Raw genomic sequence first — 22,234 nt, 5'->3', positions numbered from 1 at the left:
CTTGGGTTTCAGCCAAAGAAAAATCTGGGCGACAAGAACAGACTGCAGCTTTTTTTTTTTTTTCCTGAGTGCCTCTTTTTTCTTTTGAGTTTCTGATGAATGACTATAATTTATTTCTACCAAATTTAAATAAGTCCTGCTGCCTTGTGTATTTAACTAGGCAGGCAGAGGGAACTGGTTTGTTTAGGAAGTAGTGACTGAGAAACCCTGGCCAGGTGACAGAGGAGGGCAGAAAGAATCCAGACCAATTTGTATGCAGTATATTTTACTCCCATGAAATAAAACACATTTTTTTTTCATATTTGCTGAAAAGTAAAACAATAATATTGTACGAAATGTTATACACAGGGTAGGTTGTACATAGCAGTTTCAGAAACATCATTGCATCCACCAGAGAAACTATTCTAAAACTGATATTCACACATTTTTTTATAATAATAATATGTTAGAAACATACAGTGTGGCATTTAGTATATACATTCCTTTGCTCGCAAGCGAAAAATCCTAATCGCTTCTGTATAACATGCTTTATTTTAAAGCCTAACCTTTAAAAACACTGTTGTGATATTACTAACAACTGCTTTTTATAAAATTAATTTGACATTTCGATATATATACATCCTTTCAGTCATTTTAATGTTAACAATGCTAAACTTAAAAAATAACAAGCTTATAGTAATGTTAAAATGTCATATCCAGTCAAACATTTGTGTGTCCTCGAAACTGTTGGAAATACTTTTAGTGAAAGATGTCAGACGTTGAGAAAATTCCTTTGAAATCAAAGGAGCTCTCTTTAATTCAGTGGTTTCCTTTTCTCCCTATATCTTCTCTCTCTCTCCCTTTCTTTCTTTAGTGCCCACGACCTTCTAGCATAATTCCCAGTCTTTTAAGGGCAGAGCTGCCCCATCCACGGTCCTAGGTTCCCCGTGCGGTGGGGCGCGGCTCACACGGGCCGGTCCACAGCGTACTGGCAAGCACTCAGGTTGGATGCCGGGTTCTGCACGCTGGCGTAGCCGAAGCTGGAGTGCTGCTTTGCTTTCAGTCTCAGGCTGGCCAGGCTCGAGTTACACGTGTCCCTATAAACGTACGGAGGAGTCGGCGGCGCGTAAGGGCAGGCGGGCGTCGGCACCGCGGAATTCAGTGAAGGGCTGCTCAAGTTGTTCAAGTTATTCAGGCTGTTGAGGCTGGAGCCCGGGACGCCGGTCACTGCTGAGGGTACCATACTGGACGACATGCTCATGGACGAGATGGAATTGGGCGGGGAGAACATGCTCTGCGACGACAGGGGGTTGACGTTCATAGAGTTGAAGAAAGGGAAGCTCTTGGTGGACAGGGAGGCCGAAGTGAGGCCCTTGGCGGCCCAGTTATTGTACGAATATCCCGGGTACATGTCGTCGTAGGGCTGCATAAGCCCGTTGAACTGCGGCCCAAAGCCATTCTTGCACAGCTCGGCCTGCTGGTTGCGCTCCCGCTTTCTCCATTTGGCCCGGCGATTTTTGAACCAAACCTGGGGATGGAGGGCAAGGATCGAACAGACGCCACAGATCGGATTAGCAAAACCTTGCTCCCGGAAAGCACTAGCAATCCCCCCTCCGATACATAAGTGTACACCCTCGCCGCCACAAGTTTCCTCAGCCGCCCCCACCCACCTCCCCTCCCCTGCGCCCCAAGCTGCCAGAGCCCGGTCCCAACACAGAGGCCCCGACCGGTTCAGGCTTGCGAGTCCGGCCTCTGAGTCGCGCCACAAACCCCAGCTCAACGCCAGGCGGCCTGCGGGTGGCGTGTTCACTAACCCCGGTCCTCCTCAGGGGCCAAAAACACTTACTGAAAAATAAATGCGGAGCAGCGGGCTCTCTGCCCAACCCTTCCCCGGCCACCTTGCAAACTTGCTTGCATTCCAAAGCCACAGACCCAGGGATGAGGACAAGGGGCTGGGAGGCCCGTGCTCTCTCCCACAACCCCTCCTCCCCTCTGGGATCTTCACTCCCGCCCCGCTACTCCACAGAACGAGCGCCCTCATCAGGCACCCGGCCGCGACCCCCTTCCTCGCCTAGCCAAAAGAACCAAATAAAAAGCAAAAGCCCACCTCCCCGACAGCTCATTAAACCCCATAAGTTTGGCGTGTGCATCTCCGGGAACCCTGAGCGAGTCTCTCCTACAGCCTTCCCCACCCCTCGCTCCGCTCCTTCACACTCTACGCCCACCCAGGGCAGGCCCGCGCGCCCGGCGCTGCTCCGGCCCGGCCTAGTTGCAGGGCTTTGCCGGCGGTCGCCCAGCCCGGCCAGCCCCCACCCGCGTCCGATGGCCCAGACGCAACCCCGTTCTCAATCCACATCGGGCCCGCCCGTCGCCCCAGACGGCGGCTTTTGTGTATTGGAGTGAGGCCTGGCTCGAGATTTCCGAGCTGACACCGGTGATGTTTCACATTACACATCTCAGCCAGGCCCAGACGCCTAATCCGCTTTTTTTTTTTTTTCTTTTTCCCTTTCATTCTCTATTTCCTTTTTATCCCCCTTCCTCTTTGCACCCGACAGCTATAAAAAGCAAGCTTCATTCCCCACTTGGCTGGACAAGCAGCGGCCTAGAAGGAGGCAGGCGGAGGGAGCGAGAGCCCAGCGCAGCGGCGGCAGGGGACTCGCGAGGGACTGCTGAAAAGCGGAAGAGGGTGGGGTAGGGTTGGGTTTTTCCAAAGGGTTCCGGAGACCCCATAGATTGTTTTCATTTAAATTACTTGCCTTTTCTACCCTGGCCGCCTAAACTTTGCCCAGGCGAGAAGAGTACGTGCGAGGCCCGTTCCCCAGAAGCGCAGGAAAGCTAACGAGAAACTGACCTTGCGCAAAAACCACGCGGCCCGGGCCTGAACATAGGTCTGCGCTGTTAAACTAAAACCATTTCCAACTTCATCCTGGTTCCTATATCCACTAGCTTAGCCTCATTCCCTACACAGATGCCACTCAGAGACTGCCTTCCTCTCTCTGCTTTGGGAGCGCATTTTGGTCTATTCTTTTCATCAATAGTGTTATACAGTGTTTTCTCAGTTCTAATTGGGGGCTCTTTTTCCATCCAGAGCTTTTTTTTTTTTTTTTTAAACAGCAAAACCTCTGGATCTTGCTATGTGTTTTCTACTTCCAGAATCCTAACAAATTTGGAGTTTTCCACCGACCAGCACAAACCAGGATATTGCTACCGTGTAATTTATTTAAGTTCATTTTTGCCAATTCATTAAGCACAGATTTGCTACAAAGGTAAGCCTTTTCTTTAATAAAACTATTATAATTGGGAGGAAGGGTGTAACAGTCTCCTGAGAGAAGATAAATAAACCAAGTAGAAAAGTCTTTCTTCTTTTTTTCTTTCTAAGAGGACAGCAGGATAGCAGTTCTGTGTTAAAACTGCTTCCGCAGATCACAAAACCGAGTATAGGGTGTGGGAGACAACTGAGTGGCAGAAAAACCGCAAAGACCTTGTGATGAGGGTGAGCCGAGTAAAGAAAAGGCCCGGCTAGGCCGGGCACGAAAGTTCTCCAGGGAGGGCCAACCCTTGCGTGTCTCAGGCGGGTTTTCCTTGTTAAATGCGCGCAGGTCGGAGCCTGTCCTCAGCTCCCGGCCTGGGAGGGATTTTATTAGCGCTCGTCTGGCGAAAGCACACCGGGAACACAATGCCCTGTGCAGCGGAATGCACGCGGCCCCGTTTGGGAGCGCGCTGTGTTAGGGGGCGGTGAGCCGGGGCCGCTCCCGGCGCCTGCTTCAGGCTCGCGGCTGGTCTCGGAAGGGGGAGCTGTGACCTCACAACTGGGGCCTCCGCGAGGCCTTCTGCCTTTGCAAAGGCACCCACCCGAGCTCTCCCGGACGGGTCTGCCTTTCACCCTCCCTCCTGATCTACAGGGCCGGCACCCCAGCAGCGCGCTCCCCGGCTCCGTACGGGGTCCTGCCCGGACTCGTGCTTCCGTTAGGTTGGTGACGGCTCTGCCTTTCGCCCTCCCTCCTGGTCTACAGGGCCGGCATCCCAGCAGCGCCCTCCCCGGCTCCGTGCGGGCTCCTACCCGGACTCGTGCTTCCGTCAAGTTGGTCCACACTGCGATTTCTTCGCGCGTGGACATGTCCGGGTAGCGGTTCCTCTGGAAAGTGGCCTCCAGTTCCTGCAGCTGCTGGCTGGTGAAGTGAGTCCGCTGCCGCCTTTGCCTTTTCTTCTTGGACGGGTCTTCGGCTCCCACGTCCTCATTCTTTCCCTGCTGGCTCTTATCTTTCTCTGAAAACGAAACACAGAGGTCCCCGTCAGCATGCCCACCTGCTGCCTGCCAACGCCAACTGGACCAGGCGGCAGAGGCCAGAGCCGGGCTGTCTGGCGGGGGAGGAGTGTGCGAGCCGCCGCTCCGGGCCACGGAAAGCGCTGCGTCTGCGGGGTGTACAGACGTGAGTGTGGGTGTGCGCGCCCCATTTCCTCCCCTCCCCCAGCGCCGCACGTTTTATTTACATGTTTATCTCACTGCTACGGCACATTCATTTTTATAGCCTGTGCTTTCAAGTGTATGTATGCGCTTCTGAGCGGACACATCAAATCTCTCGGGGCACCCTCACGCGCGTGTTTTACAGAACTCCCCCGGTAGAAAGCTCAGATATCGATGCGGTTTCCAAAGGCTAGGAAAAGTACGCTTTGGGATTCGGCGAGGCACCAAAGTTCCTCTGCCCTTTAGAAGAAGAAGAAAAAAACAAAAACAAAAAACGCCCGTTCTTCTGAGGCGTAGTTTCACAACTATTTTTCTAACAAGCGGAGCTTATTCGGAGCTGAAAGCCGAGAGAAGAACAGGGACCGCATAAGGGTTGGGGAGGGCGGGGGGCGGGGGGGGTGGGCGGCCTCTGAAGGTCTAGAACGGAGATGCTGGGATTTTTGTGACCCAGAAAAAGGAAGGGAGGTCAGGGTCGTAATGGGGGGAGAGGGCGGTGCAGAACGACTCGCGTGGTTCGCGCCACCCCAGCCGGGCAGTCAATGCAGAGCGAAGGGACGCGGGATACGTACAACCCTGGCTCCGGAAGTTCTGCGGGGAGCGAGCCGAACGACCACTCCCACCACGCCTCCCCCAGGAGGGGCCGACTTCCTCGGGGCCGCGCGGCGCCTTACCTGCGGCCTCGGGGCTGGGGGTGTCAGAGATGGTGTGCACCTCCAGCCTGTGCTTGGAAGAGTCCAGGGAGCGGGCCTGACCGGGAGCCAGGACCGAAGCCATGGCCAGCGGCTGAGGATGGTGACAAGAGGAGGACGAGGAGGCGGCCAACAGCTTGGTCCCTGCTGCTCGGTGCTCCAAGTGCAGCGGGCCTTTCATGCAGTTCATGGACGAAGGAGCGCGCCGCCCTACGAGTCCTGGGTTGCTGCCCCGCCGAAGCCCCGTGGCCGCCGCAGCCGCCTGCTCCGCTTCCCGCTCCAGGCACGGAGTTTCCTCGCGGTGGCCGCCGCGGGCGGAGCCGGGAACACAACCCGCGCGGAGTCCTGGAGCCGAGCCGCCCCCCGGCTCCTTGCGAAGGCTCAAGCGAAAGGATCCAGCGGCCGAAAGTCAGCGGGTCAATGGAGAGACATGGGGATGTGGGTAGGAGAGAATGGTTCGGAGCGTCTTTGGGGAGCAGGCTTCCAAGCTCCAAAGCGAAACAAGAGTGGGCAAAGACCCCTTTCTTCCCTCCCTCCCTCCCCCTCGTACCCCTCCAATAAGGAAAGCTAACGCCGTTCGCGCTCTGCCCGCCCCCCGCGCGGCAGCCCTGACAGCGAAGTGTCAAGAGTGACAGGGACAGGTAGCTGATATTAGATCTCCCGTGGCGGCGGCGGCGGCGGCGGCGGCGGCGGCGGCAGCGGCGCGGGCCTCTGGGCGCACCCTCCGCGGTGCGCACACGCACACCCCCTCGGGCAGTAGAGCTCGAGCCTGGCCTCGCCGCAGCTCAGCTCCCAGCACCCAGACGAGCGACGGACCCGTTCTGCGGCTCTAAGCTTCCCTGTTGGCCTAACATCTTAAAACCAGAGGCGGGCTTCCTGGTGCCGAGACGTCACTCGGCCGTTGCCCTCCCCAACCCTCCCCGACCCTCCCCGCCTCCGCCTCCTCCCAGACCCTTCGCCGGCTGGAGTGACGTGGCTCCATACCAATCAGGAGCCCCCGAGCCGTGACGGCGGGCCCATCCTGTCTGCACCTATCAGATGTGCGGGGCCGGGCTAATACCTCGGTGCGCCCGCAGAGTCTACACCCGCCGGCTCCCGGGAATTCTGCTCCGGCCCGGCCCAAGACGATCCGGCTTTTAGTTTTGATGGGGAGGTGGAAAGACGAGGCTGGGAGTAAAAAGCTCTTTGGAAAAAAGCGGAAAGGTCGAAGGCTGAGGGGTACAAGGATCAACAAGGCAGGCACCCAGCACCCCCCTCCCCTTTTGCGTCTCACTACACTCATTCCCTACCTAGAGGTGTTTTTCTCCCCCTGCAAGGAAAGGAGACATACTACTTAAAACCAGAAAAAATTTAAAACACCAACAAATCATCTCTCCGATCTTAAATTTTCCAAACAACCTGTCAAGTGAATGCTCCAGCGCTAATCTGAAGAAGCTTTACTTTAATTGCAAAGAAGACAGAGCCCTGAGAAGAGAGGCTAATAAATTAGAAATCAGAAGCAAATGGACCCGTCAAAAGAAAATTACCTTGACTTTAAACGAACAACTGTTTGGTGGTTCACTCTGGATTTATACAAGAATAAAAAGTCGCCTCAGATCACGTTCTCTGTAATGCTTATTAGTCCCCAGACAGAAAACACACAATAGAACAGAAACCCTAACCCAGCATTTTCAAAATGCTGAAAGCTTATCCATTCTACTTAACGTTGATTAAGACACATATCCTAGGGCTTTCAAATTCCTTATACACTGTATTAAGCACCTCCTAACCCAACAGAGAATCTTGCTTTAAATTTGACTCTCTTGTTTACTTTATTATCAATCAGATTCAAATCCATAAAGCCTGTAGAATCAACAACTTTGAGCTAATTATATATAAAATATGCTTTTAATGAATTTCCGTACAATTAAGAATGTTGCCAAATAACCAATTTCAAGGATAATTTTGAAGTCATTTTCTATTCCTAGGGAGCTCAAGGCTGTCTTGAATTGTTGGAGTCCAAGCAGGCAGAGAAGTAGGCTGTGGGTGAAGGGCAAAAGCCTAGGAGGACACTCAACAAGGAAAAATAAAGCCTCGTTCATTTATTTGAGACAAAAGGAAAAAACACCTTTGGGGACACGTAAATCTTTATAGCACTATTTCCACAGAAATTAAAGAAATAAATCCAAAGATATTATTCAAAATAATTTGTGAAAGTCCTTTTGTCCTCTGGCTTAGGTCAGCTGAAGAGCACAAACTAATCTCCCCTGGGTTTCTGCATTGACGATTGCTTTATTGTGGAGTTAGTGTTATCATCCCTGAATGTGTATTTGTTTGACATTACAGTCAATGATTTGCAACACCAGTATGAGGTATCTTCAAAAAACTCCCTCCTTGTTCTTGTTCCCAAGATTGAGAAATTCATTCAGTTTGAGGCGGAGTGGATAAAGCGGACAACAAATATGTTTGTAACTTTTGTGTCTCTCCTTTGCCCTGCTCCCCCACCTCATGGTATCTGCAACCCCTCCCCCATCTTAAACAAGCTTGAGAGCAGTCCAAAGGACCAAATGAGAATTTTTTAGTCTCTGCCCAAAGTATCATCCTAGTGTAAGAAGATTTTAGCTAACAGGAGGAGCTTTCTTCATAGGAAGCTTTAAATCAGCGTTTCTATTTTTTTTAACCTTTTATTCCAGTTAACCCCATTCCATGCACACACACACCTGCTCAGAGCAGAACACATCCCCATGTGACAGGTCTGCATTAGCTGAGACTCATCCATCCAGCTATATTAGGTTCTGAAATCTTATCACTAAATTATACATATTACATAAGCAGCCTGTTGGTAAAGAAGGTTAAATTAATTTACATTCTGCTCATTATCGGGTGCTTAAATGACGCGTTTTATCCCTGAGATTTGGTAGACTCTCCTTCTCAGACCCCCCAGTGTTTCACCGAAGACAATGCTCTTACATTTGTAGTGGTTTTTAATCTGATAAGACTCTAATTTGCTTAAGTCTTTTAAATAAGGGTTTTAAATGTTTCTAGCCATTTTCTTATTGAATTTCCTCTAATTCCCTCAAGATCATAAAGTATATGCGTAAAGTAAATATCTCCTCCCACTGCACTGACAGCCGATGACCTATAACTAAGTCAATATGAATCCAGTTCTTTTCTGCCCAATATGTTTACTAATCATATTCCAATACCTTTTCTTAAACCTCGGCATAGCTACAGTCCCCACAACAGCACATGCTCATGCCTTCATATCACAAAGAAACTCCATCACATCAGAGAATGAAAGATTCTCCTCCACAGTGAACATACTCTCTTCCTTGTTTCTTCAAGTTTCAAATCCTGGAGTTACAATTTTTGGTGAAGGCTCTGAGTGGTTTTCAAAACTCAGAAGAGCTGAGAAGCTCCACAGAGCCATGTAGATTTCTAAGCCCATCTCTCATTAAATGCATGGAATTTTGATTTAAGCTCATTGGCTTTTTCAATGAACGGAACTTTCCTCAAGGCAAATACACACGTATGAAGGACCTAACCTAGACTCCAAAGTGGGTGAAAAACCCAAGGGCAAGTGGGAGCTCCTCACAGTGCCAAAGTGTAGGAGATGTTGCAAGTGCTGGGGATCAGCTTGAAAGCCCAAAAAGATAAGAATCTTAAACTGTATTGATTCACTGCAAAGTCAAGTGGCGAATAAAGAAAGAAATTATTTGAAGAACTCTGGTTAAGTGAAAACAAAATCATGCATATACCCCTCTATAGATAGAAATGAATGTACATAATATATCCTCCCCTCCCCCCCAAAGGAGCAGGGGAGGTATTTCTTTGCATTTTTCTAGCCAGAGGTTCAACTCCCTCCTAATCTTCAGATCACTTTACACATTGATACTGGGTGACACCCTGCCAGGCCCACCCAACATGTTCACTCCATGGTTGGTAGGGGTGCTCCAACATGACAAGTCTAGAAGAGGAAAAGCAAGTGTATAGTACAAGAAACACTTTTCAGTTAAAACTGTAGTGGTGGTGGGCAATTTTTAGATTTAGTCTACAAAAAACTTGTGGGTGCACAGGTCTGGGCAATATAGATGACAAAGGAGTTGAAAGTAAGGGAATCTTAGGTATGTTGCAAGTTCAACACTACTATTACATGACCTATCCCCCACCCCACTCTTTAGCTGGTTCTAGAAATTACTGTGGGACTTCCCTTGTTGTCCAGTGGCTAAGGCTGTGCTCCCAGTGCAGGGGGGTTGAGATTTGATCATTGGTCAGGGAACTAGATCCCACAAGCAACAACCAAGGCTCAGTGCAGCCAAACAAATAAATTTTTTTTTTTTAAAAAAGAAATGACTATGTCTTCAGCAGCCATCACAGAAATTGTCATTCCAGAAAAAAAAAAAAAAAAAAAATCAGCATAGTTGGTCCAGGGAAGCTGCATGGCTGGGGTGGGCAGAGGACAGGAAGCGCAGTATGGGTTTGGTTTTTCCACTCAGAAGATATCGTTTTGATCAGGTTTTCTTGCTTATTCTTTCAAAGAAAGACCCTTGAGGAGGGAAATGTGTGACACAGGGTTAGGCATGTTTCTAGCTGGTATTTGCCACCGATTACCAGTCTTAAGGTCTTATTTAATTTCACACTCTTTAGTGTTAGTTGCACAAAGGCCCTCTGGCCATCTCGATGAGAGGGGTGAGGCAGCACCGCTAACCTCTCTGCAGCGGGCAGCAGAGATGTGAACTGGGACCCAAGCGAGCGACTCGAGACTCTGGGGGAAAAAAGTCTGTCCTCAAAGCCCATATGAAAGATAGTGAAATTAGATGTCTCCTTGAGCTGTCAAGCCATAGAGGGGTGGGAGTCTTGCTACGGTCCAGATTAGCTCAAGGATGAGATCCTGCCGGACTCAGCTCGAAGGCTTGTGACAGGCATGAGTGTGTGTGTGTGTGTGTGTGTGTGTGTGTGTGTGTGCATGAGCATGCAGTGTAGGGTGCAGAGCTCAGAGGGAGACCTTGCACCTTGCCCGAGAAGTGGCTCTGCCTCCCCTCCTTCCTCTGCCTGGCTTTTCTCTGCACACAAATCATGCTGGAAAGGGCCTCTTTGCTGTTCCCAGACCTGAGCCATGCAGCTGGAACACCCAGAAATTAAAGGTTTATTGTGACTGATCCACCCCCCCACCCCAGTTCCGTAAATGCAATTTTAAAAAGTGCAGGTTTGCAAAAAGTGGCAGATTCTTTCAGAATCAGAAGTCTGTAGAGGTACTGAGCAACACCCACCCTCTCTGGGTCCCTGAAAATGGTACCCATCTCTCTGTCCCTCACACAACCACGTCAAGTCTGTGGTAACTGGCTGGGGGGTTCTCTTCACCCCACACTGGCAGGGGAAGAGAAGAGCCAGAGATTGGAGGAAGCTCTGGGTCGTGTTAGTGGGGGTGCTACAATCACTAAGCAGGCACGCGGTAGTGCCTTTTCACAGCAGCCTGTTAATGCTACAGGTTTATTAGGTGCTCATTTAATCGCAGAACACAACTACACGTGGAAAAATAAAGAGAACGGTATACTTGTGTATGGGATACAAGAAAGACAAGGAATGAATAAACATCAATCTCTAGGTCCAGAGAGACAGAAGTGACATGGGACTAACTAAAGTCACTTTTTAAAAAACTGGATTGAAATGCTTCTCTCTTTTTCTCTATTTTTCCCCTCTCCTGCTCATGTCTGTCTCCCTTTCTGTTTCTCTTGTTCCCCTTCTTTCTGTCTTCCCCTCTCCCAGACATGCTGGTAGCTAACATTCAGCATTAGTTGTCATGGTGACCATAAATCACATAAATCCAAAAATACCCACCTATAATCTGAGATGAAGCTTTTATTTCCCTAGTGAAATAATATTTTAAAAGCTGTCAGCTGACCCCCCCCCCCAAAAAAAAGGAACCCACCTCACTGTAGTAACCCAAGTAATATATTACTTCTAAAGGTTTAAATTAAAATGTCAGCCTGTTAAAAACACGCTGGGAGAATCTTGGGCACTCTTCATGTCAGATCCTCACAGTGGAGTTGACTCCATCACTCCTGATCACTCTTTAACATGTATACATAATTTTGCCTACTACCTCTCCTTCTATTAATTTCTTCCATCCCCTCCCAACTACCTTAGTCCTCACCGATTGTCTGCCTTGGGTTGTAAAAGAATGGAATCTCTATCTTTTTTCAGAAAGGCACTTAATTCTTTGCCTGACTCAGAGGACCTCATATATTGGTCCTCTGTGATCAATCGCTTTTCTAAATGAAAAATGGGTGCCTTGGGGGGAAACGTGCTGAACTGGGCCACAGTGAAGGGTCGGGGGGTGGGGGGCTTTCTAGAGGAATTGAGAAGAAAGAAACGCAGAGGGAAGGGCTGGTGGGGGAGAGACAGAGTAGTGGAGTATGGAGCTGGGCAGCCAGGTTCTGTGGTTAAATCTAGCCCGGGAAAAGTATGCATATTCTCCTACTCTTGCCTTTTTTCTCCTGAGAGGAAACTTTCCCATTTGAAGACCCTCAGTGCAGGGTGGGAGGGAGGAGGGTGACGACCGCAGTTGGGCCTTTTGTCTTCCACCTTGGGCTTGTTGTCTTTTGCCTATCTTTGGATTATAGGGTATTCGCCTAGATGAAGAGCCATTAATTACCCATTCAGTCAATATTAGGAAGACGACAAAGCTTTTTACATAGGATTAAGAAGACATCAGATTGTTCCATTAGTATATTCCTGCTCACGAATAAGCTTTCGTTATACATTTCCTTTCCCCCGGAGTCGCTCTAACAACTGCTGCATATATTACCGGCGGGCGGTGCGGGTTAACTGCAGAGCCAGCCCTGCGCACCTTGGAGCGCGCACCGCGTCGGCGGCACCGAAGAACGCGACCGGTCAAGACTGCCTACCGCTGGGGACTGACTACTTTCGGACAATTTCCCCTCTTGGGGAAAACATATCCACACACACAAAGGAGAGGCAGCTCTGCGGATAAACTGCAGATTTGGCGCTGGGTGGGCTGTGAGTAGAAAAAAAAAAAAAGGAATGCTGTCCTTCCCCACGTCCGCTCTTCCTCACTCTCCTCCAGCACATCCCGGTCCCCTTCCCCCTGTTAGCACTAAGATTAACACCACCCTTTTAAATACTCCCCTTTCTCTCTGACCAAGCTCAGGTCCAACCGCCGCCCCACGCAGCACGGTTTTGCTTTTTGCTAGAGGTGGTCTGGGCTGCTTTTGTGGGTCTGCTTGTTAGCATTAAAGTCGTTTGGTAATGGCGTAGAGAAATCGGGTGACTTGCTTTGGGGGACATTAGGAATCAGTGGTGAATGTGCTTCGCGAGCACTTGGTGATTGAATGAATAGGACTCTGCGGCCGTTAAGGCGTCGGGGTTACCCCGGGTGCTCTGAGGAAGACGGAGAGCCGGCTGCTGCCTCGGGAGGCGGTGTGTGTCGCGGTTGGGGCCTTGGCGTCCTCGTCCCTAGGGAAGAAAGTGCGCGCACCAGAGGCCCGGGGCGAACGCTTTCAGCTCAACTGCTTTGCCAGAACGATTTAAAAATTAATCGAGTCGCTGGGGGAGGCCCGGGGAAGATACCCGCCCCAGGTCTGGTCGCGAAGCCAGGCGCCGGGACCGATCTCGGCAGGTCGGTGGATTACAGCCCCCAATCCAGGGTCACTACCCCGAAATTTAAAGGTTATTGGCAGGGGAGGATCATTCCATCCTCTTCCTGAAGGTCAAGACAACTTTTTGAGTTCTGCCAAACGGAAACTCGTTTTGGGACACCCAAAGAGAAGGAAAGCCAAGGACGTCTGTTCTAGGGAGATGTTCCAAGCGGGCCTCTGCCCCTTCTGTAAGGGGGCCGGGAAGGGGGGAGAGTACTGTTTAACGTGTCAACTCTTCCTCTCTTCACTTACCATACCTAGCCGCTCCTCTCTCCACCCTCTCTCAAACCTCTGGCTTTAGGAGGTCTTCAGCCTACTTCCTGCCCACTCCCGTTTAAGGGTTCGAGCCAGACGTTGGGTCATTCCAAAGGGTATCAAGAGAATGGGGACTCAACTGGGATGGTACACAGAGTAGGGGCCTCCAGGAGGTCGACCCTGTCAACTCAGAGAACGTTTTCAGTCTTCAGTGAGGACAGGGTGTTTGGGGGAAATGAGGAGAGGGTAGTGCCAATATAATAATAGGATATCATGGCCCTTTTTGAAAATCGCATGTCATTATAAACTTTTTTTTCTTTTTAAAAGCAAGTAAGCTAGTTTTTAAGAATCAAATAATCATAGTGACCCTAGTCAGTTATTTCGCTTAAAAAAAAAAAAAGCAAATAAAACCTATTAAAGAGTTAAGGAGAAAAAATCTTTTCTTTCTTTCTTTCTTTTTTTTTTATTTAAAGGAAGCTGTGGCTAGGAGTTTGCATACTCCATAAGTTAAATTTACTTATATTCATTAAGGGGACTCTGGCAACCTTCTTTCAGTGGTACTATGTAGCTTTGCCCCACTCGTGTGACATTTTTGGTCTACCCAATTCCCTAGAAGCCAATAACATCAAGATTTTCAGCATTTTTTCCTATCACGTGTCTCTTCTTAATTAATGGCATTAAACATGTTTGGGCAGCAATTTTCTTCTTCAGTTCAAAAGGCAGAAAACACACTATTGGCTGTGTGGAGAAGAGCCTTTTCCAGCACTAAAGTAATCCGGGCCTAAACGTAATGGTTAAGAAAAATCATTTATTATTTCTAGCTCTTTATTTACTTGCTAATTATTAAAAGCAAACACCCAGGCCCACCTGCCCAGGATGTGACTTGTGACTGACTGCAGCGAACAGGACTCCCCGGCTCTCCCCCACTTCTTGCCCACATAGGAAGCCCACATCCCACCTCAGACTTCTCGGTTAAGAGGTCCTAAACTCCCATGGTAACCACCTGTCCTCAAAACCATTCCTGGGGGCAATAAACAGGTAGATGCGTGTGAGAATAGGAAAAGACATTTGGCATCTCTCGGCCCCGAAAGCAGGAGAAATGTCAGCCTCGGCTGGGCGGCGGCCAGCCCGCGCTGTGCGAAGCGACATTGGGGAGCTCCCCTAGTCCGGCCGGAGCCAGGGCTCAACCAGCACAAAGCATTTTCTCCGGGAGTCATCGCTGCTCTTGATTTTTAACCATATCCCAAACATACTCCGGTGTAATAATTTATTTTTACGACCGATTATCAAACAGAAGAAGAATTTAACACAATCTTAATGACAGAAATCACCCGACGTTATCTCTGCAAGGCCCCATTTAACCCCATGGGGTTAATCCTGGACAAGTGAGCGTTTAACTGGCCCAGCAGGAGAACTAGCGATATTTCGCGGTGTCGAGGCCGGTTAGCTCCATACCACTTTGGGCGTTTTATTCCAACAAATGGTGCTTTTCTCTCCGATTCACTGGGAAGCCCAATGCGGAGTCTTTGTTTTCTTCTTGGCAAGTTTACTTGGCGGGGGTCCCAATTCGCCCCCCTCTAGCACATATTACATATGTATCTTTACATTTTAATCCAGAAAGTGGTGGTTAGGGGCGGAGGTCTGTGTGTGTGTGTGTGTATGTGGGTGGGTGGGTGGTTATGTCCTCACATTATCAAAGGTCAACAACCTCCTAAGAATAGGCACTTACTTATTAAGGAGCCTGGAAAACATGGAGAATAGACGAACGGCAAATTTGAGTTTTTCTTGTATTCCTAAGGAAAGGTTGTCCCTTCAACCTCCCTCCCCCTCACACACACACCCCTAAAGACCACGATTCAATTCAACTGGGTCTGTGCATAGAGGACGTTTTAAGTTTTACGCTTGCAGACTTCGAGCAGCAATAGCCCTTGACTCTTCCAGAATAAAACCAGACCATCGATCGCACCGCCAAAACCCAGACCCTGCAACCAGCACCACAGGTAGGTGGTGCCACCGGGTCACACACTCCATTCCCCCCTCAGCTGCTGCGCGCAGTCGCTGCCCTCCGGCTCCGTAGGGCTGTTGTCAGCTCCTCCACCTAGCCACCGGGGCGAACCTATGCTAACCCAAGCCTCGCGCGCTGGCCTTCAGCGGTAAACCCCGCACCCACAAGCCTGGGCGGGGCGCGGCCGAGGGCCGCCGGGACGGGGTGGGCCCTGCTGGTGCTGCATGCAGTGGGACGTAGTGAGCGACAGAGGTCGCTGTTGGACCACTTTTCCACTCCAGCTAGAGGCACGGAGGTAGCTCGGGGTGTGCGTACATCAGGCCACACATCAGGAGATCATCAGGAAAGAGGGAGAGGGAGAGGTGATGGGTCTCAGGAGTGCAGTATAATTTCGGGAAAGGAATTAACGTTCCTTGGACGGCTGCTTCCCGTCCCAACCCGAGGCCAAGTGTCTTAAGTTCCGAGCAGGCGCGCCCCGTCTGGCGGCCTCGCCCGCGTGCGCCTCACTCGAGCCCCGGAGGCCGGGAGGCGGGCGCCCAGCGCTCGGCCTGCGCCTCGCTCCAAGTCTTACCGTTGGCGCCGGGATGCTGCCGCGGGAAGAGCTTGCTGCTGGCCGCCTCTTTCCGGCTCTCCGGAGAGTCCGTGAACTCGACCTTTTTGATTTCGGAGTCTTTGGAGAAGAGGCATTCAACGGCCGCCGGCTGCACGCCTGGGCCACGCGCACCCGCCCCACGTGCAGGGAGAGAGACGCCCCGGACGGCGGGGGAAAGTATCGGGGTGTGGAAGAGAGTGGGGAGGGAGGCAGGAACGAGGAAAGAGAGGGACAAAGAGCAGAGACCCAGTTAGAGGAAAGAGCGGAGGACGGACCAGTCTCCGGGACCGTCTGGCAACCCGGCGCAGGGCGATGTTCTGTCTCCGCGCCTCCCGGGCTACCAGCGGCTCTCGCGAAAAGCAGGCCCGAGGCTTGGAGACGCGGCGCGTGGTTCCCTCCCCACCCACAGCCCCCCACTAGGAGAGTCCCCCGGCGTCCAGGTTCTGATTTCCTTCCTGCCCTGGCCGGCCCCTCCGGGAAGTGCCCCTCGCGCGGCCTCGCTATAAGACCAGTGCCCTCTCGCCGCCCTCGCGTGGCGCGGTCTCAGGTCGGGTGACCCTGGCAGAAGAAACGACTCTTACCTAATTGCACACACGCCGACACTAGTTTGCGGCAGTTGGTCTCCATTCCCCGTTACCTGCAAAACAAGAGAAGGAGGCCCGTGAGAAGCGGCGGCGGGCGGGCGCACAGGGCTCGCAGGAGGCTACCTGTGGGGCAGACGACTTCAACACAAGCCATCAGGCGCCTCTCCATACTAGGTTTCAGGAGTGTTTCTCGGACCTGGCAGTCTCTGGCAGCACGAGCCTGGCTTCATCCCCACCCTTGCCCCAGGTCCTGGACGTCTGAATGTTTACCAAAGTGTGTGTGTGAGGGGGTGGGAGTGTGTGTGTGGGGGGATCTCTCTACAGAGCTGCCGCCAATGGGTCCAGGGGCTCTTGGCCGATAAAGCCGCGTTCTGGGAACCCAAGCTGTGGAACTACTCACAGGGGTGCCTGTGTCAGGGGTTAAAAGCCCGTCTGAACACGAGGACAAGCTTAGGGGGGGGGATACAAAATTTTGGTGAAGAGGACTTTCTCCGTGGGGAGCTGTGTGCGAAGGCCAGCACAGCGCTTGTCCTTTAGCTGAAGCTCAGTAAACATTTATAGAGTGTTAGAGTCAAGTTGTTCCTGTCCTAGATAGAACCCCCCCCACCCCCACCCCCCACCCCCGCCTCGATTTTCTGTAATTCTGAAACAAACAGGATTCCAAGGCCTAGGATGCTCAGAGCGGACTGGCTTCGGGCCTCTCTTCTATCAGAAGCCACTTTTCCATATTTAGCCACACTTTCCCCTGGAGATACTCACCCGGTCATTTATTTACCCAAAAGTATGATTTAAGATCGCAGAGTAGGGGAACCGAGGTGGAGTGAGTTAGATTGAGGAGAGCGGGCAAACGTCCCCGGAGCGTTTATTGCCCGCCAAGGGTAGAGAAATAGCTCTGAGAGAACGGCTCCCCCCAGTTCTCCCCCTTCTCTTGCCCGGCAAACCAAATCTTTTTTTAAATTTCCAACCACAACGCAGCGAGCCAGGCGTTTAATGCGCGCCCCCTTCTCCGCCACAGGCAAACCGGGAGAGGTGGGTGGCAAGGGGGCTCTGTCGGGGTGGGTAGAAGAGCGGCGGCTGCTTTAAAGACAGAAGAAAAGAATGAAGGTCCCAGCTCCCCAGGCCCCTCGGATCTCGGCGCCTGCCTCGCTCCACGCTAACCAGGGTACGCCGGCGGCGGGAGGGCACCTCTCGCACGGATCCAGGGCTGGGGCTTCGGGCGGGCGTTTGCCCGGTTGTTCGAGGGGCAGAGGTTGGGCAGGGAGCTGGGGGGGGAGGGTCTGGCTTTGGCCTAAGTCGCATTTCTAGGTTCCTCGGCCTCTCCTGGAAGGAGCCGGGACACAGGGGCCTCGGGCCAAGGTCGCTGCCTAGCGCAGCGGCCTGGGGATCCAGGGGGTGGGGCTCTCCAGGCGGTTCCCCCACCAGCCTGGAGACGCGGGTGGACACGGGCGGGGGCTCTGCCGATCCTGGCGGGCTCGGGGGCCCAGAAGTAGCAGTTTGGCGGTTCCAGATTTAGTGATTCTGCAGTAAAATCACAGGATTAGTCCCTGATTGAGATGTCTGTTCGTGAGATATTACAAAATTCATTATCACAGCTTTCTACTAACTCGATATGAAGTAACACAGATGGGATTTTATTAGTCCAGACTTCAAATGTTTACTTATGATAATTTCGGGGAAAATTTGCATGTCATCATCATTTCGATAATCTTTTTTTTTTTTTTTTTTAACTTCTGAATTGGCTGCATTATTAGCCGGTAGCCAGAGCTTTGCAGATGGTAACCGCAGATAGTTTTTATTTTTAAAAATAGTAAAATCTATAAAAGAAAAAGATCGGATTGCTCAGTGTAAAGTCAGTCGATTATTACACATTCTCCCCCACCCCCCCCCCCCACTCCCACGCTTCAGTGCTGAAGACCAAACAAAGCAATACAAAACAAATCTTCAAGAACTCCTCTCTAAAGACTGAAAAGAAGGTCAAGGCATGTTCCTTAGCTCACTCCTACATGTCCTTGTGACTTGGGGATTTATTTTGCAGTCAAAATGAGTCCTGAGATTTGCACTTTTTCCCCCCTCATATAATGACCAAACCTGCTAGATGAATTGAATCTAAATAACTGGGGAAGGTAATTTTTTAAAAGAGACCTCCAATTCCCTCCCGTCTGCTGATCCTTAAACTTGCCCTGTCAAGACAAGTCTTACAAGACAAATTTGGCTGCCAGATTTAGAGAGGGGCTTCAGTGGCTAATCTCACAAATTAAGATGAGCAACTTTTCCTGTTGGAAAGGTGTTCTCACCCCAAAAGTTCATGTCCTGGTTGGAATGTATATGCCAGGCAATCTTGTTTTGGTCAACTTGAGTTTTCTATTGTGAGCGCACTAAAAAGCACAACACAGCTAATGGGAACACCCTGAACCACACTGGCTAATGCAAGCAGGCAAGCCCTAAGAAATAGAACAATTTGCTTAAAAATAATTTCTGATGATTGCCATAAGATGAAATTGTAGGAATGAAACATAGTCCTAATAATTCCACATCCTTTCACATTTCCCTCCTTTCCATTCACATTGTTATCCTATAACAAAATCTTTGATGAAAGTTTAAAAATAAACATGATAAGAACATATGTTTTAAATGAACTAAATTAGTGAGATTAGTCAGTAAATTAATTTGCAGTAGGTAATCATTTAAGGAAATTAAAATACTGCTTAATGCAGTTCTGTATTTTAGCAGTTTAAGCCTTCTTTTAAACCAATTAATATTGGTGATTTAGGAACACTTGGGGACAAACATGCTCAACTTGAGGAACAAAGCACCTGAATAATTTAAGTGTTGTTTTGCTGAGGTAGAGCAAAACATTCCATACATGAAGTAGCTATTTCATTTTTAGGCAAAGTTTGACTATTGAAACTTTGGATGCTTATTTTATGTAATATCAACAGAAATCCTCAGCCTATATTGCTTATGTGCTTTGTTTCCTTTACATAACTGGTGTTTGTATTTTTAGATGGATTTCCTCCAAAATGATGTTAAAAGCAACATTAATTCTTATTAATGGCCTAAAAAGAATGTGAGGAAATATCTCTAATCAAATTAATTTTTCATAAAGTATTTTAGGATGTATGAACTCCAATATTATTTTAATTCATGGTAGTAAAAGTTTAAAAAATTTTTAGTTTAATAAGACATATTGCTTGCACAAATAAAATAAAAATCACAGGACCCTATGATGGTTTGACATCTAAATTGCTACGGAAAAGAAATCATTAAATTGTAATAAAAAGAGGAACATATTTCTAAGATTTAGAATCATAATTTTTCCCTTACTGGATGGTTGGAAAATAGTCGTCTCCCCTGTATCCATTTAAAATGTATCTCCCAAAGTGCAAGATTGGAGTTGACTGGTAATCAATTTAAAGGATTTATAATCCGAAGTAATTGTGTGAGCTTGGCATTCAGGCCTGGCTCCCAGGTAATTCGCTTGGGCCTGAGAGGTCACTAACTGCCAGTTAAGATGGAATCTTTTTTCCAATTGGTAACAATGGGAAGGGGGCTAATCTTTCAGTAGCTGAAACTTTGTACCCGGCCCTTCATCTTGAGAATGCTAATCCTCTGTCTGAGGATTTGTCCCTGCAGTGTTGGCACCAAGATTTAAGGGAAGATACCTCCTTTTAAATGCCAGCCATGGTCTCGCTTCCCACTCGACTTCAGCACCCCATAGATTGTTAGTGTCTGTGGCTGGGGACCAGAGGAACAGGGCTTTGCAAGGTCTGTTTGCCAACTGCGTTACCTCGGGGGGAAGACAGCCCCCAAGAGCCACAAATCACCTTCGGAGAAGATTCTCCAAAGTGGAACAAATTTCCAAACTCGCATTATCTCACATCCCTGCGGGAGAGACGGCCTCCACTTACCCGCTACCGGGAGAGAGCTGCAGTCTGCGCGTCCCGCCGCGTCCCGGAGAGATTTCCAGCGAACCGAGACGCGGACTGCACCGCCGGCGCCCGAGAAGCCCGGGCCGAGAGGACTGCGGGGCTCCCGAGGGTGCCAAGTTCCGATAGGGGTCCAGGGGCGCGCAGCGGCCTCCGGAATCTAGCCGTCACTGGCAGTTTCTTTGCGCTCTACTCCAGCTTTCTCGCTCGCTCTCGCACTCTCTCTCCCCTCCCTCGCTCTCATCCCTCTCTCTTCCCTCGGCTCCGACTCAGTGTGGGGAGTGACGTGACGTCAGCAGAGATTCCACCAAACTCCACTGCACAGTGGCGGGCGCGCGGGCGGGCGGGCGGCCGAGCCGGCAGCGCGGCGGGCGATCAAGGAGCGAGCGCGGCGCTCAGGAGGGCGAGGGGGGAGCCAGCAGGGGCGACGGGAAACCCGGCAGGAGCAGGAGGTGAAGGCCCGCGGGCCCAGGAGCCGGGAGCCCGAGGAGGAGCCCGGGGAAAGAAACCAGGCGAGGGAGCCGGGCAGGGCGCTCAGACAGGAGCGGACAGAGCAGCAGGCGCGAGCACTCCCACTGTGGAAATGAGGGCAAGAAGGGAGGATGGGAAGGAGGAGAAGAAAAAGGATTCTGCGCCAAACCAGGAGCTCTCATAAATCAGAGGGGAAGGGCAAGAGCGTCGGGGAGACGTCGGGGAGAAACGTTCTCCTGGAGAGAGAGAGAGAGACAGAGAGACAGAGAGACAGAGAGAGAGAGAGAGTGTGTGTGTGTGTGTGTGTGTGTGTGTGTGTGTGTGGAAACCCGGACGGGGAGGGAGGCAGGGACAGAGAAAGTGGCCTAAGAAATGGAACAAAGGACAGTATGCCTGGGTTTGTTTGGGGGCGAGGCTTGTAGGGTGTGAGTTTGATATGCCTGTGTGTGACCTTCTTTCAGGCCTTGCAAGGGTGAGGAAAGAGTTCATAGATACCAGGGATTGCGGAGGAAGGCCGGAAGCTGGAGAGAAGGTTGCGGGATGGGGTGAAAGAGGATGACAGCAGAAATCTGGAAAAGTGGGATGAGCAGGGGGTCGGTGGGATGGCTGGGTTTGGGAAGAGGGTAGGAGGGAGACAGCTAGAAGGGAGCTACCGGCTTGTCCTCCGCGGAAGGCCCAGCACAGCCGGCGGCGACACCATGTCGAGGTCAAGGCGAGTGGACCCGGCGCACAGCACCCGGTGTCTGCGCGCAGGTGGGCACGGCCGCGTACTGACCGGTGTGCACCGAGGGATTGCGCTGGACAAGGCTCCGGTGCTCATGGAGTCTAGAATTTCCTCTGCTGTACTTACACTCAACAAGTTCACTCCGGGTCACGGCTATCTCATTTTTTAAAATGACGAGGTTAAGGTTCCTGGCGGGCATGGTATTAAATTGCAAGGGATGGCAGTGGGGGTGGGAAAGGAAGCTCCCCTCAAATCCACATTTGCTCCTAAAAATCGAAGAACGTGTGAAAACAGAAGGGTAAAAACAGAAGGGGCATTTGCCCCTCGCTCTCCGAAGCGTGCCCTACTTCTAAACCCTGATTTTCTGATTTCTTGACTCCAGCAAGGGCTTGTGTTTTGGTGGCCAGAAGATATTTTCGCTGTACCCCGCCTTTGAGTGGTAGGACTATAAACACCAGTCGCTGGAAGACCAGGTGGGAAGGCTCTGCCAGGCAAATTGGACAAAGTTCTTTCAGTCTCTAGGGCATCCTGTTAGTGTAGGTTTTTGGAAAGTGTGGGAAAACAACCACAGCTCCTGGTCCTATATTCTCATTAATATTATTTCCTGCATAGGAGCAAAACTCAACCAGGCCCACCATGAGAGAGGCCCCCCATCTTTGGGTCTCAGGAGAGGATAAAATCCCCTCTAAAAGTTGTATTGCTCTTCCTACATCAGTATACCAAATCTCGCAATTTTAAGAAAATATAATGACGCCAGGAGAATGTGTGTGAAATATATACATCTTTGAAAGCCTGGTGTTTAAAATAACCCAGGTCACCATATAGGTGCTGGGCTTTCCCTACATTTGGGAGCTGTCTGGAATATGTTATGTGTTTTCTTGAATTACTCCGTGTTTTGAATTCATTT

General features: G+C 50.4%; 1 protein-coding gene across 3 annotated transcripts; it reads right to left on the bottom strand.

Moving 5' to 3' along the window:
• Positions 1-248: 248 nt before the first annotated feature.
• PITX2 (paired like homeodomain 2) lies at positions 249-21,352 on the bottom strand. Of its 3 annotated transcripts, XM_019962305.2 has the most exons (5): positions 20,115-21,352; positions 16,204-16,259; positions 15,602-15,739; positions 4,040-4,245; positions 249-1,507 (listed from the first exon to the last, which is right to left on the bottom strand). In XM_019962305.2, the coding sequence occupies exons 2-5, from the start codon at positions 16,247-16,249 to the stop codon at positions 944-946; spliced, it is 954 nt and encodes a 317-aa protein (XP_019817864.1). In that variant the 5' UTR covers positions 16,250-16,259; positions 20,115-21,352; the 3' UTR covers positions 249-943. The 3 variants fall into 3 exon arrangements, with proteins under 3 accessions (XP_019817864.1, XP_019817865.1, XP_019817863.1); XM_019962306.2 differs by lacking the exon at positions 15,602-15,739 and having other exon boundaries at positions 20,115-21,343; XM_019962304.2 differs by lacking the exons at positions 15,602-15,739; positions 16,204-16,259; positions 20,115-21,352 and adding an exon at positions 5,116-5,674.
• Between the last annotated feature and the right edge of the window lie 882 nt (positions 21,353-22,234).

The sequence above is a fragment of the Bos indicus genome, chromosome 6, assembly GCF_029378745.1.
Source record: "Bos indicus isolate NIAB-ARS_2022 breed Sahiwal x Tharparkar chromosome 6, NIAB-ARS_B.indTharparkar_mat_pri_1.0, whole genome shotgun sequence".
Classification (NCBI taxonomy): domain Eukaryota; kingdom Metazoa; phylum Chordata; class Mammalia; order Artiodactyla; family Bovidae; genus Bos; species Bos indicus.
The sequence above is the reverse complement of the archived record's forward strand: the minus strand, read 5'-3'. Positions and strand labels throughout refer to the sequence as shown.